This window comes from Equus asinus, chromosome 24 (assembly GCF_041296235.1).
Source record: "Equus asinus isolate D_3611 breed Donkey chromosome 24, EquAss-T2T_v2, whole genome shotgun sequence".
Classification (NCBI taxonomy): Eukaryota; Metazoa; Chordata; class Mammalia; order Perissodactyla; family Equidae; genus Equus; species Equus asinus.
Window position 1 is genome coordinate 63,648,659 of NC_091813.1, and position 20,488 is coordinate 63,669,146.

The 20,488-nt window shown below is 42.1% G+C and overlaps 2 protein-coding genes across 7 annotated transcripts in view; one reads left to right on the forward strand and one right to left on the reverse strand.

The window, feature by feature from the left end:
• Positions 1 to 3,135, reverse strand: part of MED23 (mediator complex subunit 23) — a 39,320-nt gene extending 36,185 nt beyond the window's left edge. For 2 of the 4 annotated variants that reach the window (XM_070496133.1, XM_070496132.1), the window contains exons 1-3: positions 2,932 to 3,038; positions 2,543 to 2,574; positions 67 to 191 (exon numbers count right to left, since the gene is read on the reverse strand). In XM_070496133.1, the coding sequence (XP_070352234.1) occupies positions 67 to 98 (32 nt within the window). In that variant the 5' untranslated portion in view covers positions 99 to 191; positions 2,543 to 2,574; positions 2,932 to 3,038. Of the gene's footprint in view, positions 1 to 66; positions 192 to 2,295; positions 2,384 to 2,542; positions 2,575 to 2,931 lie in introns of all 4 variants that reach the window. The other 2 variants (XM_014847729.3, XM_014847727.3) reach the window with 2 other exon arrangements.
• A 265-nt stretch (positions 3,136 to 3,400) lies between these two features.
• Positions 3,401 to 20,488, forward strand: part of ENPP3 (ectonucleotide pyrophosphatase/phosphodiesterase 3) — an 88,707-nt gene continuing 71,619 nt past the window's right edge. The window contains exons 1-2 of one of the 3 annotated variants that reach the window (XM_070496135.1): positions 3,401 to 3,523; positions 13,752 to 13,914. Coding sequence is in view for 1 of the 3 variants with exons in the window: in XM_070496134.1 (XP_070352235.1) it covers positions 19,712 to 19,789 (78 nt within the window). In the remaining 2 variants the exon portion in view is untranslated. Of the gene's footprint in view, positions 3,524 to 13,751; positions 13,915 to 19,629; positions 19,790 to 20,488 lie in introns of those variants that run through there. The other 2 variants (XR_011497634.1, XM_070496134.1) reach the window with 2 other exon arrangements.

A 20,488-nucleotide genomic window follows, 5' to 3' on the forward strand; every position in this document is an offset into this window, starting at 1 on the left:
AACCTTAATTAAAAAAAATAAAAAAAGAAAACTCTTTGGATTGCTCATACCCACAAGTAAACATACCTGGGTGGAAGGAGGCCAGTCTCAACTGCCATTGCTAAGCAGTCATAAAGAAAAGAAATTCTTTTGGGACTATGCTGGCCATGAATGAATTTAACAATCCACTGGATACATTGTTCATGAGATTCCTGGAAAGTTAGAAAACAATTATATTTTAGGTCTAAAGTTATATTCTGTAGCTAACAAATAGCTAAGACTACACCTGAGAGTACATCAAGACTATGAATAAGATACTCCACTATAAACATTTGTGGATGAAAACAATTAAAAAAAATGAAAAAATTCAGGTTTAGTATTTCAGTCATATTAAGCTTTAAATCTTATAATTATATAGATTAAACTCCCACTATTTTTATCACATGGGACCTCCAAAAAGAATAAGATTTTAACATATTCATGGTCGATAGATAACTTTAATAAAGATTGCATAAAGCATTGTAAGCAGTGTTCCTAAGGGCAGATATAAATATTCCTGTCACTGGGGGGAAAAACTCATTATGAGTTAGTACATTGGCCTCATGAGACTTTAGTGTGAATCTAATCCCTAAGAGCCCAATTATGGACCCAATGACATATCAAATTGCTAGAACTGCACAACTAAATATGATACCAAACTATAGTGACCATATCAAAGTCTGTCGTCTAGGACACCCTCAAGAAGATTCCCTATGTCCTGCCCCTCTGCACTTCCACTGTCCTTCATACACACTTCTACTGCTGAATGTATAATGCTGACTTATAAATGTCTATTTTTTTCCTGGCTCACCTCTTAGAATATAAACTTCTTGAAGAGAAGAGCCATACCTTACCTCATATTTAATGTTTAATAAAATAACTCATGTTTAATGAATTATTAAAAAATTAAAATATGTTGTAAAGATATTCAACATCACTCACAGAAATGCAAAATATAAACCATACTGAGATAAAATTTCTCATGTTTTAGAAACTTTAGAAAAGTTCATTAACACCCTACTGTGAGACTATAGAGAACAGATACCCTTACATACTGCTGGGGGAGTATAAATTAGTATGACCCTTTTGAAAAGCTATTACACAAATTCTATAAAAATTACAAATAGACATAGCCTCTGATCCAGGAATACCACTTCAAGGAATTTATTGTGTCCCATGTATATTATTAGTATTGTTTAAACTGGAGAAGGTAAGACGCAACCTAAACGTCAGTCAGTAGGTCCTGGTTAAATAAAGGAAGGTGCAGCCATATAAGAAAGCCTGCTATAAGAAAGCAAGAAACGGAGGAAGGCAGAAGTAACTCTTAAGGGATCGATGTAGAATTACTTTCAGAATTTAATACTAAGAGGAAAAAAGCAAGGTGCCAATGAACAGTGTCCACACTATGGGAACATTCCATAAAAAGGATTCTATATGCATAAAATACTTTTAAAAGGAAATAAACGGGGGATACTGGCTTCAGACAGGGAAAAAACAGGTGATTAAACTAAGAGAAATGGAAGGCAGACTTCACTGGGTCCACCTTTTAGCACCTTTTCCATTTTGAACCATATGAATATATTACCTATTAGAAAATAATGAAAACAAATGTAAAAAAATGAATGTACTGCCGCTATGTGATCCATGTCTGTGATCCATGCCAGTGGCTCAGCTGCCAACCGTCCTCATTTTCCTACCCATAACGCACCCTGAGGAGATAATGCACTAGAGGAACACGAGCTCTTTAAAGACCACACATTTTGTCTTTTTCGTGGATATGTTTTCTGGTGACGGTTCTTTGCTACTAAGTTATACTGCTCTATCCTCATTGTTATTATATTTTTGTATCCTTATTACAGAACCTTTATATCCTTATTGTGGTATCTATGTATCTTCCCTATGGCATCTTTATTATAGCATCTTTGTAGCAATGCTGTGTCAGTTCCTTTATTGAGTAAATGAATGAAATTTTTATCCTTCAGAATCCCTAACACAGCTGTTTTCAAGTGCACCAAAAAAATCAGAATCGGATCAAAACGACCTTACATAATCTAACATGAGGGAGATTTTAAAGAACATCTTACACTGCTTTGTCATCAACTTGACTTCTCAATACAGATTCTCCACTGGGAGAACACAAATGAAAACCAGAATAGACAAAAGGTGATGACATTTATTTCTCCGCTTCCAGAAATATCTTAATAGCAACATCAAAGCAAACCTAAAAAAAAGGAGTCAAAAATCATCAGCTGAATGTATTGAAAACGCAGTGCTCACCTGAGAAAGACCACCCCAAAACTGTCTGAAGGCCCCCAAACAGCTAATTAGTTTTGTTTTTTCATCTTCAGGGGTGTCCATAAACATGCTAAAAAAACAGAAATCACATCATTTGCCACTAGTCTTAAAAGAGGTAATTCCACATAACCAGAACAGTGGATCTTATAAACCTCCAAAATCAACCCAAGAAAATCCTACAAAGATATGCTCACGTAAAAACACGAAAATCTGCCATGCATATACTCACCCAGGGAAAGCCTCTTCTATAATTTCCGTTTTCTGTAAAAAAAGAAAAATAAATGATGTGAGTTACAAAAAAAAAGAAGAAGAAGAAAAAGAAGGCAGGGGGGTCCCGGAACAAAACATTACAATACAACACAGGGCGCGTCCCTCTCAGCAGCAGCACGCAGACACCACCACCACCTGCCCGGCCTGTCTCCGAGGGCGCTGGGGATGCAGCGGGGCCCTTGCATCTGTCCGCAAGGAGAACGGCTGACCCCTGCGCGCACACCGTGTCTTACAAAGGGGCGGTGGGGCGAGGCGGCCGGGCCTGCTACTCGCGCCGCTCCCCGGTCTCCCCGTTCGTTCCCCCTCGGTGGCCCCGCCGTCGCCCCCGCTCCCCGGCCGTCCACTCACCACCACCTCCTCAAAAATGCTCTGTAGTTGCGTCTCCATCTGGACCATCGCCCCCGCCTTCCTCGGACGCCGGCGCGGCCCCGACCAGGAACAGGGGCCGAGGGGCGGAGACACCGCGGGAAACACCCGGGCTCCTCGGTGCTCGGCCGAGCGTCCCTCCTACGGCCCGGCCAACCACCGCAGCCCGCACGGAAGCCCGGAAGCGCCGGGTGCGCGCCGATTCCGAAACCCGCAGAAACCAGAGAGCCAGCCAGAGGGTTCCGCCTCGGGAGAAGGGCGGCCCGCGGGCCAGACGACAGCGCCCCCACGTGGAGCCTCGAGCCTACGTCCCCCCGAGGCGTCGTCGGCTGCAGGCCGCCACCTGCGGGCGGGAGCGGGAGCTGCGTCCTGCTCGGGCTACTGCTTTTGCGTGTGGAGAACGAATAAAGCTTGAAGCCCCGGGGCTGCCGCCTTGGGGGAAGGCTCCTGCCGGAACCCGGGGTCAACCGGAAGTCTGTGAACTGCGACCCCGGGAGGGAGCTCCCTCAGCGGCCTGGGGCCGGGAGTTGAAACCACACTTTTCCCGTGACGGGACCCTGTGTTCTCAGCTATGGTAACGTCAGTGTTGCAGGCTTTCGAGGAAGGTGGAAAAAAGACGAATGAACGCATCATGATTGATTTTTACTTAGAACAATCCGAAAATAATACCTACCGTTTTCAGTTATAGTCATCTAAAAGTAGCCATATTGATCACTTACTGAATAACTTAGGCTCTTTGGTGGGGTGGGGGCGGAGACGGGTGGCAGAGGAGAGGTCTGACCCACTGGTGTGGTCACAGCAGGTGCCAGGTGCGTGAGTGGTGGGTCCCCTCCGCTTCATTCTTTTGAGCCTCGCTTTGACATCTTCGTGGCAGCTGGCCCGCCTTCTTCAAGCTGATTTAGGCGTCTCTTCTGTATCCTCATATAACACCTTTGTGCCTAAGTAGCGGAGTACTTCCTTTACGGAGTGTTTAGTCACCGTTGGCTCAGTGCTAGGCGCGGATGTTGGCGATCTAGTGACCTGTGTTGCAGTTATGGGTGTTGCTGAAGGTCCAAGCGAGAAGGACGACAGAGCCAGAATTGTTGAAATCCAAGTCCCCTAACGATCTCCTGTTCTTTTTTGTGCGCTAACCAGATGATCTTATTGCAGATCGTCTTTACTCAGATGCACTTCTGAGACAGTTTTCACTGTATGGCGATTTCCATACAGTGGCGCTGGAGACTGGTCTAGAAATGGATGGCCAGTTTTTATTCAATGAATGGAGCATCAGTAAGCATAATACAGAAATCGATTTGTATTTGTTTCTGGCCAAAATATAACCTTTTTATTATACAAGTCCTGGCCAATATTAAGATTTGCTGGCGTTTGCTGAGAACACACTGATGTGCAAGGACAGAGCCCCAGTCATTGACGTGGCAGAAACTTAGTTCCCTCCTGTATCCACATACAACCACCATATGCCGTTGTTACCACGGGATAGCTTCTAAAAGCTGAGATGCAAGGATTCAGATTTCCTGCGGGAGAATGGCTTCAAGAGTTGGGCTTAGGGTCTTAGTTTGCTTTGGCTGCGGTAACAAAGTATCCAGTCTGGGTGGCTTAAACAACAGTTGCTTGTTTTCTCAGAGTTCTGGAAGTCTGAGATCAAGGTGCTAGACATCTGAGACCACAGTTTCCCATTTTAGTCAATGAGTCATGATCCATATTATCATTATTTATTTTGATAAATATATCGATCATATATATTTATAATTGATAGAGGTATCAGTGGGTTGGTTTCTTTTGAGGTCTTTCTCCTTGGCTTGCACATGCTCATCTTCTCCCTTTGTCTTCACATGGTCTTCCTTTTGTGCACGTCTGTGGCTAATTTCCTCTTCTTTTTTGCTTTTGTTTTTGTTTTTTTGAGGAAGATTAGCCCTCGGCTAACATCCGCTGCCAGTCCTCCTCTTTTTTTGCTGAGGAAGACTGGCCCTGAGCTAACATCCACGCCCATCTTCCTCTATTTTATATGTGGGATGTCTACCACAGCATGGCTTTGCCAGGCTGGCACCTAATTTCCTCTTCTTATAAGGACACCAGTCATGTTGGATGAGAGCCCACCATAATGACCTTATTTTAACTTAATTACCTCTTTAAAAACCCTGTCTACAAATATAGTTACATCTTCAACATATGGATTTTGGGGGGCATAAAATTTAGCCCCAAAACTCCTCCCTGTGGTCCCCAAAATTCGTGTCCTTCTAGCATGCAAAATACCTTTACCCCATCACAACAGCCCCAAATCTTAACCCATTCCAGCATCAACTTTAAGTCCTAAATCTTATCTAAATATCTTCTAAATCAGGTATAGAAGACACTTGAGGTATGAGTCATTCTGAGGCAAAATGCCTCTGCAGGTGTGAACTTGTAAAACCTGATAAGTTATCTGCTTCCAAAGCACAATGATAGGACAGGCCTCGGCCAGGTATTCTCATTCCAAAAGGGAGAAATTGAAAAGATTAAACGGGTCACAGGTTCCAACCAAGTCTGAAATCTAACAGGGCAAATTCCAGTAGATTTTAAGGGTTGAGAATAATCCTCTTTGGCTTCATGCTGTGTCCTCAAGGCCCCCTGGGATGGTGGCAAGAGTGAGGAGGGCTTCTATGGGAGGGTACCCCTGTGGAGATTGTAGGCACCTGAGTGGGAGGAGGTGGGCATCCAAGCACGGGAGGGGGTGGTGGTGAGATTGAGAGGCTGGTTCCCTGCAAGGGAGTTTATCAAAGAAGCGAAAATAGTAAGTTCAATGAGAGTCAGGTTTGACACTGTGGGAGATGGGGGATACGTAAACAGAAAGGGGAAAAGTAGAATGAACCCCGTAGTGCTTGGTAGGAATTGGAATTTTGATATAAACTCATGGATTTCAATAGCTAGTTTTGGAAATAAGTAGAGATGATAGGTATAATGTGCACACACACGTAAACACACGTGTGCACACACACTCATACATACATTATTTAGCTCGAGGAATGGAGAGGGCCTGGGAGCAGCTGCTCCAGTGATCACACCTGGAGCTCAGATCTAACTACCACTCTCGACTTAAAGGAGTCAGCATCTTGGGAGTAATGCTTGCTCACAAGGCTGGGCCAGGGAAAGTACAAGAGAAGCATGAAGCATCTTGTTTTACCAGAAAGCTAGAAAATTCTTAAAGAATAATGGGAGCTTGAAAGTGTTCCCACTGGCCGAATTAGTCACAATAGGAGCATCAAAGTGAATAATGATAATAATGGATTATAACTCATTGAGTAGAATAGGAAACGATGGGTTCACAAAGATGTAAATAAATAGATGGGTAAATGAAAATTTTGCTGAGAAATTGTATATTTTGTACAGTTTCAATGTAATTTCACATATAATACGTATTCATAATAATGAGTATTATTATAAGGGTAACTTCACAGAGGAGAAGCTGGAAGCCACCACTTTAATCAGGTGATCAAAGTGAACAGAATAAGGAAGGGGACAAATTGAAATCATGCACTGCCTTCTGGGATGTGTAAGACGGACACAGCATCATTACACTTATTCTCCTGCCACCGTTTTATATCCTGAATCTTCATGGGGAAAGAGAAGACAATACTGCGTTGAGGGACATCCTACAAAACCAGTCTGTGATATTCAAATGTGTCAAAGTCAAGGACGTCAAGGACTAACTGAAAAACTTCCAGGATGAAGGAATTGTTCCATGATAACTAAATGCAAATATGATTTTGAATGGAATCTTTTCACTCTAAAGGACAACTGACAAAACTTGAATGGGATCTGAGGATTAGATGGTAGAAATGTATCAGTGTTAGTTGTCTGATTTTTATAGTTATGTAGGAAAATGCCCTTAGGTAGAGGATATGTACACACTGAAGTGCTTGGAGAAGATGGGAAACCAGGTCGGCAACTTACTCTAAAATAGTTTAGGAAAATTTGTTCTTTGTGTTGGTACCTCCAACTTTTCTATTAGTTTGTAGTTATTTAAACATAAAAACATTTACTAAAGGTGAAATCACATTTGCGAGAAATAAAAATAACGCCAGCAGTTGCCTCCAAGTATTTGAATACGAAAGATAGACTCTTCCAAACCAACGCTCAGTGACAAGAAAGAGATGGTCCTGTTAATTCTGTGTGCCATAAGCAATAGTCAGTCTGTTCTGTTAAAATAGTCCCCTGAATCCTTATCTTGGAATTGCTATAAAATGGTATAATTTCCTGAGCAGAAAATGTCAAACCAAACTACAACGTTCGCTAGAATGAGAAAAGAGCAGATAAGAAGAGGACTGGTTGGAGATGGCTTTCCTCAAAAATGACTAAGCTCTCAGTGGGAAGAAAAATTACCTGGAGCAGCTAAAAGCAGACGGAGCAAAAGGGGGAATTTTGCTCACATAAGGAAGTGTGCTAAGGGACAAAAAAGTGCAACTTAATTGGCTCAAGGTGGAGGCTTGGTGCTGGGAACTGGAACTAAGTCAGAAGTTTAGGAGACAAGTAAAGACAAGGAGATGGACGTGCCCAGAAAGTCCACTACAAGGTGAGAGCATCCCAGAGGTCTCTGTGGAAAAGGCTGATTATATTTAGATCATGGTTAGAGCTGGTCTCATGACAAAGAGTTGGATCAGCCTGGAGAGGGAGGCAGGGTAGACGGCACTCAGAACTGGAGGACCCTGAAAGCCAGGATGGGGAGTCTGAGTCAGCAGCTAATGAGACGATTGCTTTGGGCTTGTAAATAATGGAGTGAGCTATGAGAAAGAAAAATAAGATAAAATAAACCACTTGGTTTAGAAGAAATATTGGACTAGATCTGAGGGTCAGAGGATGTACCTGCTTCCCTAAGGAATAAGGTATCACAACTCTAATGGGAAGCTGGAAACCCTAGATGCTGAGGATGGAGATGAAGCAGCTTGGGGGCTTTGGAAGATGGGAGTAGAGGATAGGGAATAACTCTGCAGATACCGTCAGCATGTGAGCAACTTAAGGACATCATCTCTGTCTTCATGTTTTCTATTCTAAATACTAATATAATGTCATAAATAAATAAATGAATGAATAAATACATGAAAGGACACTGAAATTGTAAAGGAAGCTGTGGAGAGTAAGCTGGGTTCCATGTAACAAGCAGATAAGAAGTTATCCTGTGTAATCAATGAAGTGAAAATCCCGTTGGTCAAGACCATAAAAATCCCATTGGCCAGGGATCAGAGTCCAGCGGTTTTTGAGGACTTTGCCCTAGTCCTGGGGAGTGAGCCATTGCTTGGGGATGGCATGGTGGGGGTAGGGGATGGAGGTGGGGATATGGGTCCTTGCTTCACTGGAGACCAGGAATGCTGGAAGCCAGCGCTTTCTGGATTTTAGAGTGAGGAGTAAAGTGAACTAACATGAGAACTGTCTCCCCGAGGTAAGGGCTAGAGATAGGGTCTGCAGATGGACTGGAGATGACACAAAGACTGGACGACTCTGATAAGCACCTGTGTCAAGCTTGCTGAGTGACCTGAATCTATGTATGTAGTTGTAATTACAGACACACACACGAACAAATGGACTCTGGTATTAAATAGCCTAGGTTCCCATCCTGACGCTTCCCACTTAACTGTGTGCCAAGCCCTTTAATCTCTTGAAGCTTCAATTTTACCAACTGCAAAACTGTCAATTCCTGTGGGAAGGAAAGGGGAATGTGCTTAAAGAATTCAGTCCATACCAGGCATAGAGGAAGCGATCTATGATCGGTAGGTCTGGCTACCTTATGCACTTGAACTCCCTCTTTGAGACAGCTGGGCCCGTCAGCAGAGTTCAGGTGATGTGGAGAACTCCAAGATAAATTGAAAAGAGGGAGAAAGTCCTTGTCTCAGGGGTAAGACCTTTGGAGGGGACATTCACACTTTGTTTGTGCGTGGGTAGGTCAAAGGGAAAGTATCCTGATAGTTCTGAGGCTGGAAGGATGTTACTGGGGAGCTGTTCCGGGAACCCCTGTAAAGCAACATCGTCTAACCATGTCAGTGTTTGTGTATGTGATGGAGGGCCAGGATGGGGACAGGAGTGGTTGCACAGTAATGAGTATTGTGTGATGCTGTATCGAAAGAACTTAACTTTGACCAAAAAGAGGTGTGGTCTTTGTCCTTGACTTCTGGAAGGTAATCTCTAAACTCTTGGGAATGTGATGCCTGACAGAAGTGTTTTGGTTTGCCTGGGGACATCTTAGATAGATTAACAATGTGATTTGAGGTGGAGAAGGTCATGAAGTATCAGTTCAACTTCTGGAAGGACTGAAGTTTGAGATGGACAGTCTTGTGCCTCATTATGTGGGCAGTCAACCATGCCAACATAATGGACCCCCATAAAATCTCTGGGCACCAGGCTCAAGTGAGCTTCCCTGGTTGGCAATATTTCATATATGTTGTCATGTATTGATGCTAGGAAAGTAATGCTGTCCACTACTCCATGGGGAGAGGACAACCTGAAACTCTGCATTTGAAACTTCCCTGGACTCTGTCCTATGCGCCTTTTCCCCTTGGCTGATTCTAATCTGTATCTTTTAGCTATAATAAACCATAACCACGGGTATAATATGAGTCCTTCTAGAAAATTATCAAAGCTAAGAGTTATCTTAGAAACTCCCAAACTTGGAATTGGTGTCTGTAGTGAGGCTGATCTTGGGGACTGTTCCTTCTAACTACACATGTCACAATTCCATTTTTGTTGGTGGGAGGGAGGGAAGGAAGAAGAGGGGGAAGGAGGAAGAGAAAAAAGAAAATGTCACCCACTGTCTATCTGTTATAGGTATATGTTTGCAAGCACGTGGAGAAAGCATGGAAGTATTTTTGCTAGTGGAAGGCAGAATAACTCCCCCCGCCCACCACCCACCACACACAGAAAGATGTTCAAATCCTAATGCCCGGAACCTGAAAGTATGTTGGATTACATGGCAAAGGGGAATTAAAGTTGCAGACGGAATTAAGATTGCTAATCAGCTGACCTCACAATAGAAAGGTTACCCTGGATTTTGTAGGTAGGCCCAAGGTAACCAAAAGGGCCCTTACATGTGGAAGAGGGAAGTGGAAGAGGAGAGTCAGAAGGACATGTGACTAAGGAAGAATGGTCAGAAAGATGCCAGATTTCTGGCCTAGAAGATGGAGTCAAGGGGCCGTTAGGCAAGGAATGTGGTTGGCTTGCAGAAGCTGGAAAGGGTAATGAAACAGATTCTTCCCCTAGAGGCTCCAGAAAAGAAACAATTTCTGCTGATAGCTTGATTTTAGTGACATCTGTATCAGACTTGTAACCAACAGAACTGTAAACTAATAAATTTGTATTGTGTTTTGAAGCCACTGGTTTGTGATAATTTGCTACAGCAGCCACAGAAAACTAATAGGAATGCCTGAGTATCAATATTGGCTCCCTGAGAGGGATGGGAGAGATTATTTGACTTGTTATTCTTAAGTAATACTTAAAATAAAATAGAGTGGCAACTTCTTTCTTAGAAGATATTCTCTTTACTTTTGATGCAGAAGAGTCCAACATGAATGTTCTACAAATAACTCAACCTCATTAGGTCCAAAACCTAACTTGTAATCTTTCCTGAAAACTTGACTCCCCTCCTGGTGCCCCTCTCTCTGCCAGTGATGCCACTCTTTTCTTAGCCACCTGAGTTCAGAATCAGTCTCTAAGCTCAGGGGTGCTGCCTTCGTATTTCTCAAACCCAACAGTTATTTTCTATTTTCACTGCCTTCATCTGGCTTGTCACCTCTCATAGAACTGTGACAGCTATGCCCACCTGGCCTCTCTGCCTTCCTCTCTCCCCACTCCCGTCCACTCATACTTTGGCTTTTCATTTCCTCCAGACTCACATTTTAATTTCTTCAATTTAGCCTTTTCCATTTCTTTTGTCTTTCTTTTGCTACAAAATGCCTTCTTATTCCAAATTTATTATTCTTTCAATCATACCTCATAGATTTTACAGACTGAAGAATTCTAATTTTTATATTCTATTCTGCCGTATAAAAACCTCATTGTCCTGGATCATTTTATTTATATATAGGAGTTTTGACTCAAATAGTACTTTAACTCATAGTAGTGTTCATTGTGTTGTCCAGAATTAAAAACTTTAGTTTTCCAGTTATACATTTTGAAATCAATTCTAATATTATTAATATAATTAGTAACTCCTTTTTGCAGTTATAATTTTTCAAAGTATTATATGTAAATATTAAAAAGATGACTAATTCTCCAAAGGTCATATTAAAAAATAACAGTTCCTGACCAAACTTCTCCCCACCTTCAACTCTCACTCCCCAGACATAACCATTTTCAATTCTTTTTCTTTATGACATACTCTTTTTTTTAAGGACTGACACGTGAGCTAACATCTGTTGCCAATCTTTTTTTTTCCTTTTTCTCCCCAAAGCCCCTCAGTACGTAGTTGTATATTCTTCGTTGTGGGTTCTTCTAGTTGCGGCATGTGGGACGCTGCCTCAGCGTGGTTTGATGAGCAGTGCCATGTCCGCGCCCAGGATTCGAACCAACGAAACACTGGGCCGCCTGCAGCGGAGCGCGCGAACTTAACCACTCGGCCACGGGGCCAGCCCCAACATACTCTTTTTTTTAAAGACTGGCACGTGAGCTAACATCTGTTGCCAATCTTTTTTTTTTCTTTTCTTCTCCCCAAAGCCCCCCAGGATGTAGTTGTGTACTCTAGTTGTGCCTCTGGTTGCGCTATGTGGGACACCGCCTCACCGTGGCCTGATGAGCGGTGCCCTGTCTGCGCCGAGGATGCAAACTGGTGAAACCCTGGGTCACCAAAGTGGAGCGCGTGAACTTCACCACTCAGCCACGGGGCTGGCCGCATGACATGCTTTATCCCACTATTTCTTGCTATTTCAGTTTTACGTATTAGGTATTGACTTCTTACTATGAAAGATGAGTATTTAGTGTTCCATTTCCTCCTTCTCCATCCTAATCATGTATCAGAATTTGTTGGTTAGATAATTATAGACTATTTACATTGTTCTGCCTCTATAGCTGTTATTTGCACTTTAGCAACACAGTGCATTCTGGTTACACTTTCCTTTTCTGGGGTTTGTCTTCGGAGTTAATATTTGTCTCCTGTTTTTTTCTTTGCTTAGTTTTGAATGTGCCTATCACTACTTCATCCAGAAACCTCTGCCTGAGATATTAATCTCCTCTCTGGAAGTGTTTCGTCTTGCTGGAGGGGACATCCTTCCTGGAACCTCTGCCCTCCGCTGCCAGTCAGATTGGCTGCTCCCTGAGCCACCTCTTGGCCACTGTCCAGGGGTGGCATCCTGGTGGTTCTCTTTTGCTCTCTCCTATATGCACCTCTGGTTGCTCGGTTTCATGTCTTCCTCTTCCTCACTTTACTCCCTTGTTTTGGGATGGAGGAGAGCAAATCCTCCATTAACTTCCTCAGAGAGACTGTTTCTTTCCCCTCAAGTTTTCATTTTGAAAAGAAATTAAACCTTGAGAAAAATTGCAAGAATTTTACAATCAACACATATTTTAAACATTTTACCACATTTGCTATTTCCCTCTATCTCTTCCTTTCTCTCCTCTCTGTCCTTCTCCTGCTCTCTGCCACTCTAATTATCTCTATGTGAACTATTTGAGAATTATTTACAGATGTCATAACTTCACCCTTAAATACTTCATCATATTCCTTCAGAAAGTCAGGCATTTAGACCTAACTTGCATAACAACAGTACACTTATCACTCTCAGGAAAGTTAACATCCATACAATACTATTGTCTACAATACATCCATACTCACATTTCCTCAATGGTCCTGATCATGTCCTTTACTTACTGCTTTTTTCTTCCACCCAGGGTCCAGTCACGGGTCTTGCACTGCATTTAGTTTTTAGGTTTCTACAGTGTCCTTTAATCAGAACAGTTCATTAACCCTTTCTTTCCCCCACTTTTCATAAAATTGACATTTGAAGATTCCAAGTGAGTTGTTTTGCAGAATGTCCATCAATTTGGATTTGTCTCATTTCTCATGATTATATGCAGGTTAAACATATTTTATTTTCTGTAGGTGTGTTATTTAGGTCATGTTGTATATAACCTTCAAAGGGTTGTTTCTTAGAAGGTTTAACTCTTCGCCTTGGAGACTGATGTAAGCTATATAGGAAACAAATACATACAGATATACACAAATAAAGTTTGTGCATAATTTCAAGTGGCTCACAGACCTTCTCTTGAAGCCTACCCATGCAAGTCCATGAGATTTTGGCAAAGACTCTGCTGTAAACACAAGCAGCATGGGTGATGGGACTCACGTTCCCACTACTCAGCAATAGAGCTTGAGTTACTTTTGTTCTTCTGGTGAGGAAGAGTTGCTCTGAGCTAACACCTGTTGCCAGTCTTCCTTTTTTTTGCTTGAAGATTAGCTCTGAGCTAACATCTGTGCTAATCTTCCTCTATTTTGTATGTGGGTCACCACCACAGTATAGCTTGACGAGTGCATTAGGTCCACACCTAGGATCCAAACCTGCAAGCCTGGGCTGCCAAAGTGGAGGGCACTGGAGTTAACCATTATGCCATGCAGTCAGCCCCTCGAGTTACTTTTTAAGGCCATAATGTTTCTTAGAAATATTACTTCTTAAGGTACTATTGTGTGCTTTTTTTCCCCAAAGTTCATTATGTTCAAGTTCTAACCCCCAGGTAGGATTCCAACCTCAGAATGTGACTGTATTTGGAAATAGAGTCTTTAAAAAGATAATCAAGTTAAAATGAGGTCATTAGGGTGGACCCTAATCCAATATGACTGGTTTCCTTAGGAGAAGAGAAGATTGTGACACAGACAGAGACACAGACGTGTATGTAGAGAGATGACTATGTGATGATGCAGGAGAAGATAGCCGTCTGCAAGTCAAGGAGAGAGGCTTTTGAAGAAACCCACCCTACTGACACCTTGATGTTGGACTCCCAGCCTCCAGAATGGTGAGAAAATAAGTCTCTGTTGTTTAAGCCCCCTAGTCTGGGGTACCTTGTTCTGGCAGCCCTACAATCTAACACAGGTACCTTTCTGAATTCCCTTAGAAAAGTTTATCACTTCCTCTATTCCCCTGGTGCTTCATTCATACCACTAGTATAGCACATTCACACTACGTTATGGTTGAAAATGTCTGTTTCTTCTACCAGACTGAAGCTCTTTAGACTAGATACAGAAACTGAACATTCTTGCATCTCCTAACTCCTGGCGTAAACTCTGGGCCTTGGTGGTACTCAGTTATCATTTGTTACTCTGGCCTGAATAACAGCATCCAAAGTACATTTATTTCATGGGTGAGGCTTCGTTTGATGTAATAGCTATTTCTGAAATGCTGGATGCAGAGAAAGATTTGGATCACATGCAAAGTTATATCTATAAACTTATCAGAATCTATACCAATTTGCTTCACTAGACATTTATGAGGTGGACTTAGACCTCTAAGGTTATTTCTGAAACCATTACATAAGTTATTCAGCAAGTGTTATTGAATGTCTTCTAGGTGGTGGCCATTGTGTTAGGCACTGGAAGAAAATGGAAGCCTAAATTACCCTTTCCCTGCCCCCATGGAAATGACATGCCTGAGGGTTTGGGGAAATAACCCACTTTCTGCTAGAGTTCAGAGAAGTAGAATGAACCCACAGCCTGTACCTTCATGGACCGGCACTTGTGGGGCTGCCTCCCAGCCTTGGAGAGCGCAGGGAGCATGGTGGCCCTCTGCTTAGGACCTCTCTTCTGGTGATGTCTGTAGAATCTGAGTCGTGAGAGAGGCCCTCTTAAGAACACTGAACACAAGAAGAGCCTACTAAAGCTTAGAAAATTACAGGAAATAAAATGGTTTCTGAGTTTTGAAATGAACAAGAGAGGGCTGCTAGAATTCTAACACTAAGATGTCAGATTTCTGCACTGGAGGCAAGGCTAGAGAAGCAGTCCTCCAGGCCCCAGGGACACCCTGAGAAATGACGGCTGTCCAGTAGAAAACAATTGCGACACCACAGAAGGTGTCAAATCAGGTTTCTGACTTTCTGAATCATCAGTTGTAGTAACCAATGGTTCAAGTGACAAGCTGGCACAGATTTCTCTGGTTCAGTACATTAGTGCCAGGCTTTGAGGCCTGGAAGAATTAGGGGGTAGATCGGGGATCAGCAATACTGCAAAGGGTCAGTTAGGAAATATTTGAGCTTTGTGGGCCGAGGGGCAAAACCAAAGATAATATGTAGGTTTGCATATGAAATCAAAGATGTGTGCACTTACAAGGGAGGAAAGAAATTTTCACACATTTTTAATGATAAAATTCAAAATGATATAGTAATAGAGTACATTTTTTCTTTTTTGGTAATATGGGTCTGCTAATAAGAAGAATGGAACTCTTGTTTTTCCCTCAGCATTGAGGGAAAACATTTTGTGTAATTGAGGTTCAAAATTACTGTTCCCTATCTCCAGGTTGATGATAAATGTTCATCTGTGCTGATCAGTCGTGAGATTGTGTGTGTTTCATTTTGGAAAATGTCTTTTCCCGCCATGGGTACTGCAAAATACTGATATCAGTTCATGAGCATTGATTCTACTTTATCATAGCCCTTGCGTGGATGTCTGGGAACTCAGCCACTTTACTGATGTTTCAGTTCCAAGGACTTGGGTCCCATAGTCAATGCTGACATTTGCCTTGTCCTCTCTTGTATCCCATTGCCTCTCAGCTTTGGTTTGGCGTTGCTAACACCAGTCCCCCCTAGACAGCTGGTTCTAGATTCAGCTCCAGTGTTGGATCTCCCATTGCCAGGGACTAGCGTCTGTCCTTCCTATACCAATGGCCTACGTGGTTAGCTTTCTGCTCACGGCATGCTCACCCTCTCCCTGTGGGTTTTTCTGCCTTTTCCTCCTGGTGGGCCCTCCTTGAAGTTGGCCACCTCCCCACCTATCCCTGCTGTTATGTTATTTGAGGTCTCCCTGCCTTGATGGGCTCCTTCTTGCTGCTGGACCTGAGCCTGGCGTCTGCTTCCCCTCACCACCCCACTGCATGGATCAAGTTTCTGTGGACTTTCCCAGTCTGGCTTGTGCAAAAACCATCCAGGCTCTAGTGCCAGAACCAGAATGAACAGGTTTATGAGACTTAAGGAAGTTGATATCAACAGGCCTCTGGGCCCTTCCCGGGACTACAGCTAGTGGGTTTCCTGTGATTTTAGAAAACTTCTTAGAATGCTGTGGACACAGGGACCTTGTAGAATGTGAAAAATGTTTATGATTGATGAGGGATGTGAGGGCGGCTGCCTTTCAGAGCACATTCTAGGCCATTAAGCATCAGAATATGCAGAGTGAGGCGTTCAGAACCCAGAAGGTGCCGATTGTTCAGAAGCTGAAGGGAAAAGAAGAAGGAGGCTTCTAAGTTCAAGCAACTTAGGAAGTGTAGGTTGAGATCTGGATGACTGAGACAGTCTATTCCAAAGTCTAAGTTGCGTGGAAGGTGTGGATTTGGCTGGTGTCCACTGCCCAGGTGAACTGTTAGGAATAAGTTTCTAAGACTTGAGAGATCGAAAGAGGTTGAGGTTTAGGGTTCAGTTAGGGGAGTTGCTATAGCAGAAAATATAACTAGACACTGGTTATGACTAGATGTTGGGCAAGGCCAACCTCTCTGCTCTACCTACCTGTATATGCCCTGGGTAGATTCTCTGAGGTTTACTCACTTCAGGAGCCGAAGGACTAAGATATTTCCCCCTTATAATATTTAAAAGTTAGTAATTTAGAGATAATCTGAGATCACCTTAAAAATAAAAAAAGACGTTGATGTCAAGTCAATTAACTTGTAAGTCACAGAGACAAGACTTTATCAGAGGCCTCTTGACTTCCTTACCTAGTGTTTTATGTGCTCTCAGGGTTGAAAAGGGGTGCGAGATGAGGGCGGAAGAAGAAAGGAGGGAGATTCTGGCCATGTGGGAGATAATGAATCCCAGAGTGAAAATATAAAGCCAGAGTCAGTGGTACCCTAGTAAACAAAGCTGGTATCGGATCAAGTGACATCTTGGAGAGTACCAGGAAGCAGAGTCTGAAAGTGTAACTAGGGTATCAAGTAAGCATTCTGGAGTCAAGGTGTACAAATTCACACAGGAAGTATCAAGGCAAGAAGTTAAAAATCAACAAGACAGTCAGAAACCTTGAGAACAGATCCTGGAGGTCCAAATACGGGAGAGAGGTCATAAGTGAGGCAAAGCCTTAAAAACAAGGAAAAATGTGAGAAGACGTTCAAAAGGTGTATCAGTCAGGGTTCTCCAGAAAACGTGAACGAGGATACAGAGAGGGGAAGGGGAGGAGGAGGGGGTGGGAGGGGAATGAATTGGCTCACGTGATTGTGGTGGCTAGCAAGATGGAAATTTATAGGGCAGGGCTGGCTGGCAGGCTGTAAACACAGGTTAATGCCCTGGTCTTGAGGCGAATTTCTTCTTCTCTAGTTAAACTCATTTTGTTCTCAAGGCCTTCAACTGGTTGGATGAGGCCCACTCACATTAGTGAGGGTAATGTCTTTTACTTAATGTCAACTGATTGTGGATGTTACCCGTCTACAAAATACCATCACAACACCACCCTAGATTAGTGTTTGATTAAATAACTGGTTGCTATGGCCTAGCCAAGTCAACACGCAAAACTAACCACCACAGAGGGGAAGATAACAGCAGGAGTGCTGTGAACGAGTGTCCAGCAGATGAGATAGATTGTCCTAAGGGCAGAGAGGCAATTAGAACCCTGAAGCCCAGAAAAATGGAAAGCAAATGTCAGATGTTGAGATAAAAGTCATAGATCATAGGAATCTCCTAATTTTGAGGCAAATTGTGATGTAGGCTTGATCTTCCTTTACACATTCAGTTTGAGTCAACAATGACAATAACAACAAAACACCCTGAAGAGGGAGTCTGAGGACCTGGTGGAATCTGACTTCTGCGCTGTCACTAACCAAGGTGATCTTGGGCAAGTGATCCGGCCCCTTGGGTCCTCTGGCCTTATCTGCAAAATGACCAAGTTTGATTAGAATCTGGAGTGAATGTTTGCAGAAGAGAATTCAAAAGTGTATTCACCGCTCAAAGCAAAGTGTTTACACTGACCTTGGATATGTATAAAACCCCTTGGCTGCATATAAAATCCCTTATCAAAAGCACTGCTGTCTTAGCCGAAACTCCAGAAAATTCTAATTCAATTGAAGTGGAGCCCGGGCTTTAGAATTTAAAAAGTTAAAATTAAAAAAACTACTTTGGCTGCTTCTAAGTTTATCTTGTGCTGAGAACCACTTGCCAAATGTATTCAAATATGTTTTTGTTCATTTCTGAATTTTAAAGTCCTGGTAATCCATTGTGGCCCATGGAAAGAAGTCTGCAAGACCCTGGATTAGACGATCTTGGTGGCATTTTCTAGTTTGAGAACTAATTCCTTCTGTTATAGCAACAAATGCAGATGCTTCCACTAGTGAGGCCTATGGGTGGAAGTGGTGAAGTGGGGATGTCCTGGACCGAGGGAGTGATGGGGAAAGAGGGCTCAAACCCTCACAGCCATGAGAGGAAACGTGGCTCTTATGCTGAAGATGTTTCCTTACGGGAGTGGACTTCACAGAAAAAGGGGTTTGATGTGATTTTCAGAAATGTCCTTAACACTTAGGAGTCATTGTATATTAGGATGCATTCTTATCCTCTTTCTTTCCTCTGCTTTTAGGGTTGGAATAGTTTAGAAAAGTATTTTCCAAAGAGTGGACTGCAACCTATAGGGTTTTTACAATCTTTACGTTAGAAAAGAGTTCTTGAGCTTCATTTGACCAAAGAGGTTATCAAAGGACTAATGTTCCCTGGGATCACGCTTTGAGAATTTCTGCCTCAGGGTCATTTAAACTGGAAGAGCTTAATGCCCACCATTTACTGTAGCACTCTTTGACCATAGTGCTATTTATTTAGCTTCTTTCATCATAAACCTGTAACCCCTTGGCTGCATGAAGGACATGCATCAGGATGCTGTGGTCAATATATATAAGAAAAGAGAGAGTTTAATTTGTTAGTGAAAGTTTCCTTGGGTTTGGGGAGTTAGAAGACTTGGGTTCTAGTTCCACTTCTGGCGTCTGGTAACTATGTGACTTGGGACAGGTGAGTCCCATCACTTAATGTCAAATAATCAGAGCCTTACTTTACTCATTTACAAAATAGGGCTGAAATGTTTATAACGGATATTGTTAAGTTTGACATGACATAATGCATATAAAAACATATCAAATTATGAACAATGTAAAAAACAAGACACAATTAAGTACTTTATATAGTTTCAACAGAGTTGGAATTCCTGCTATGGTTAAAGCACATTTTTAATATGTTGGTTTTCAACTGTGACATGAAGTTTATATAAATGTAGAAACTCCCTTGAATTTCTGTAACAAGGCCTTTTGTTTTGGGTTATTTTTAAAGAAAATAATGGTCAGATTGTATTAAAATTTGATTATTGTAGCATTCTTTTTACATACATTTTGATTAACATTTAGTATAAACTGTGAAGAGGACAAGATTGTCTACAGTGTACTGGAAATGAACTTTCATCTCTCAACACTATTGTCACTACAGTTTTTTTCCTCTCTCTCGATTGCCCAATCACTAAAGAGCTGTGACCTTCCTAAACATTTAAAAGTCAGCCCCAGCCATGTAACTCGTACAGTTTCTCTGCCAGACTAGCAAAAGGAAGGAATACTGTAGTCTTCTAGTAAAACAGGTTTATCTAGTTAACAGAACAATGGATTCTATGCTGTCTTTATCAATGGAAGAACCTGTTAAGAAGAACTCTATTAAGAAACTTAAAATAATTTGTTTTGTAAGTATAGTTTTTAATTCTAGTCTTTCTAGCATTGTGACAAATGTTAACTGTATGACTCTCTATTTATATTTGTGTTGCTATATTTAAATGTAATGTTTTAAGTGATTGTGTTCAGTTTTATCCCTTATGACAAGTTAATCATATTTTACAAATTTGAGTAACATCAAATTCATATTTGATCAAGCTAAAAAGTTGGGATCAGTGGCAGGACACTTTGCAGCATTGATTTTACTCTGATTATAATTGGTAACCTCCAAAGTTACCTTTTTATTGCATGAATATTTTAAGACCAGAGCGTGAGAAATTAAAACACCAATCTTATATTCTTTATTGGACTGCTGATTTTATCCCATTTTACTTAACTCCTAGAGATCGTCTCTTTTGCCTGTTTTCACTTTGTTATTCATTTGTATGGTGAGATCTTCCCTGTCATGAAAAGAAATCTTTCTTTGATTGTATTACTCTTTCTTTTTCCTTTACCATCAAACTTTTGGGAAAGAGGGAGTTGTATCCACTGCCTGGGTTTTCTCACTACCCAACTTCTATTCTCTGGCTTTGTGCTTACTGTCATCCCCTCGAAAGTTGGTCCTTCTCCCCTGTCCTTGTCCTGCTGAGTATCCATAACAACAATATATGGATGTTGTTGAGTATTTTCTCATTTTGAATTGTTCTCTCCCTTTGCTTGAATGATGGCTT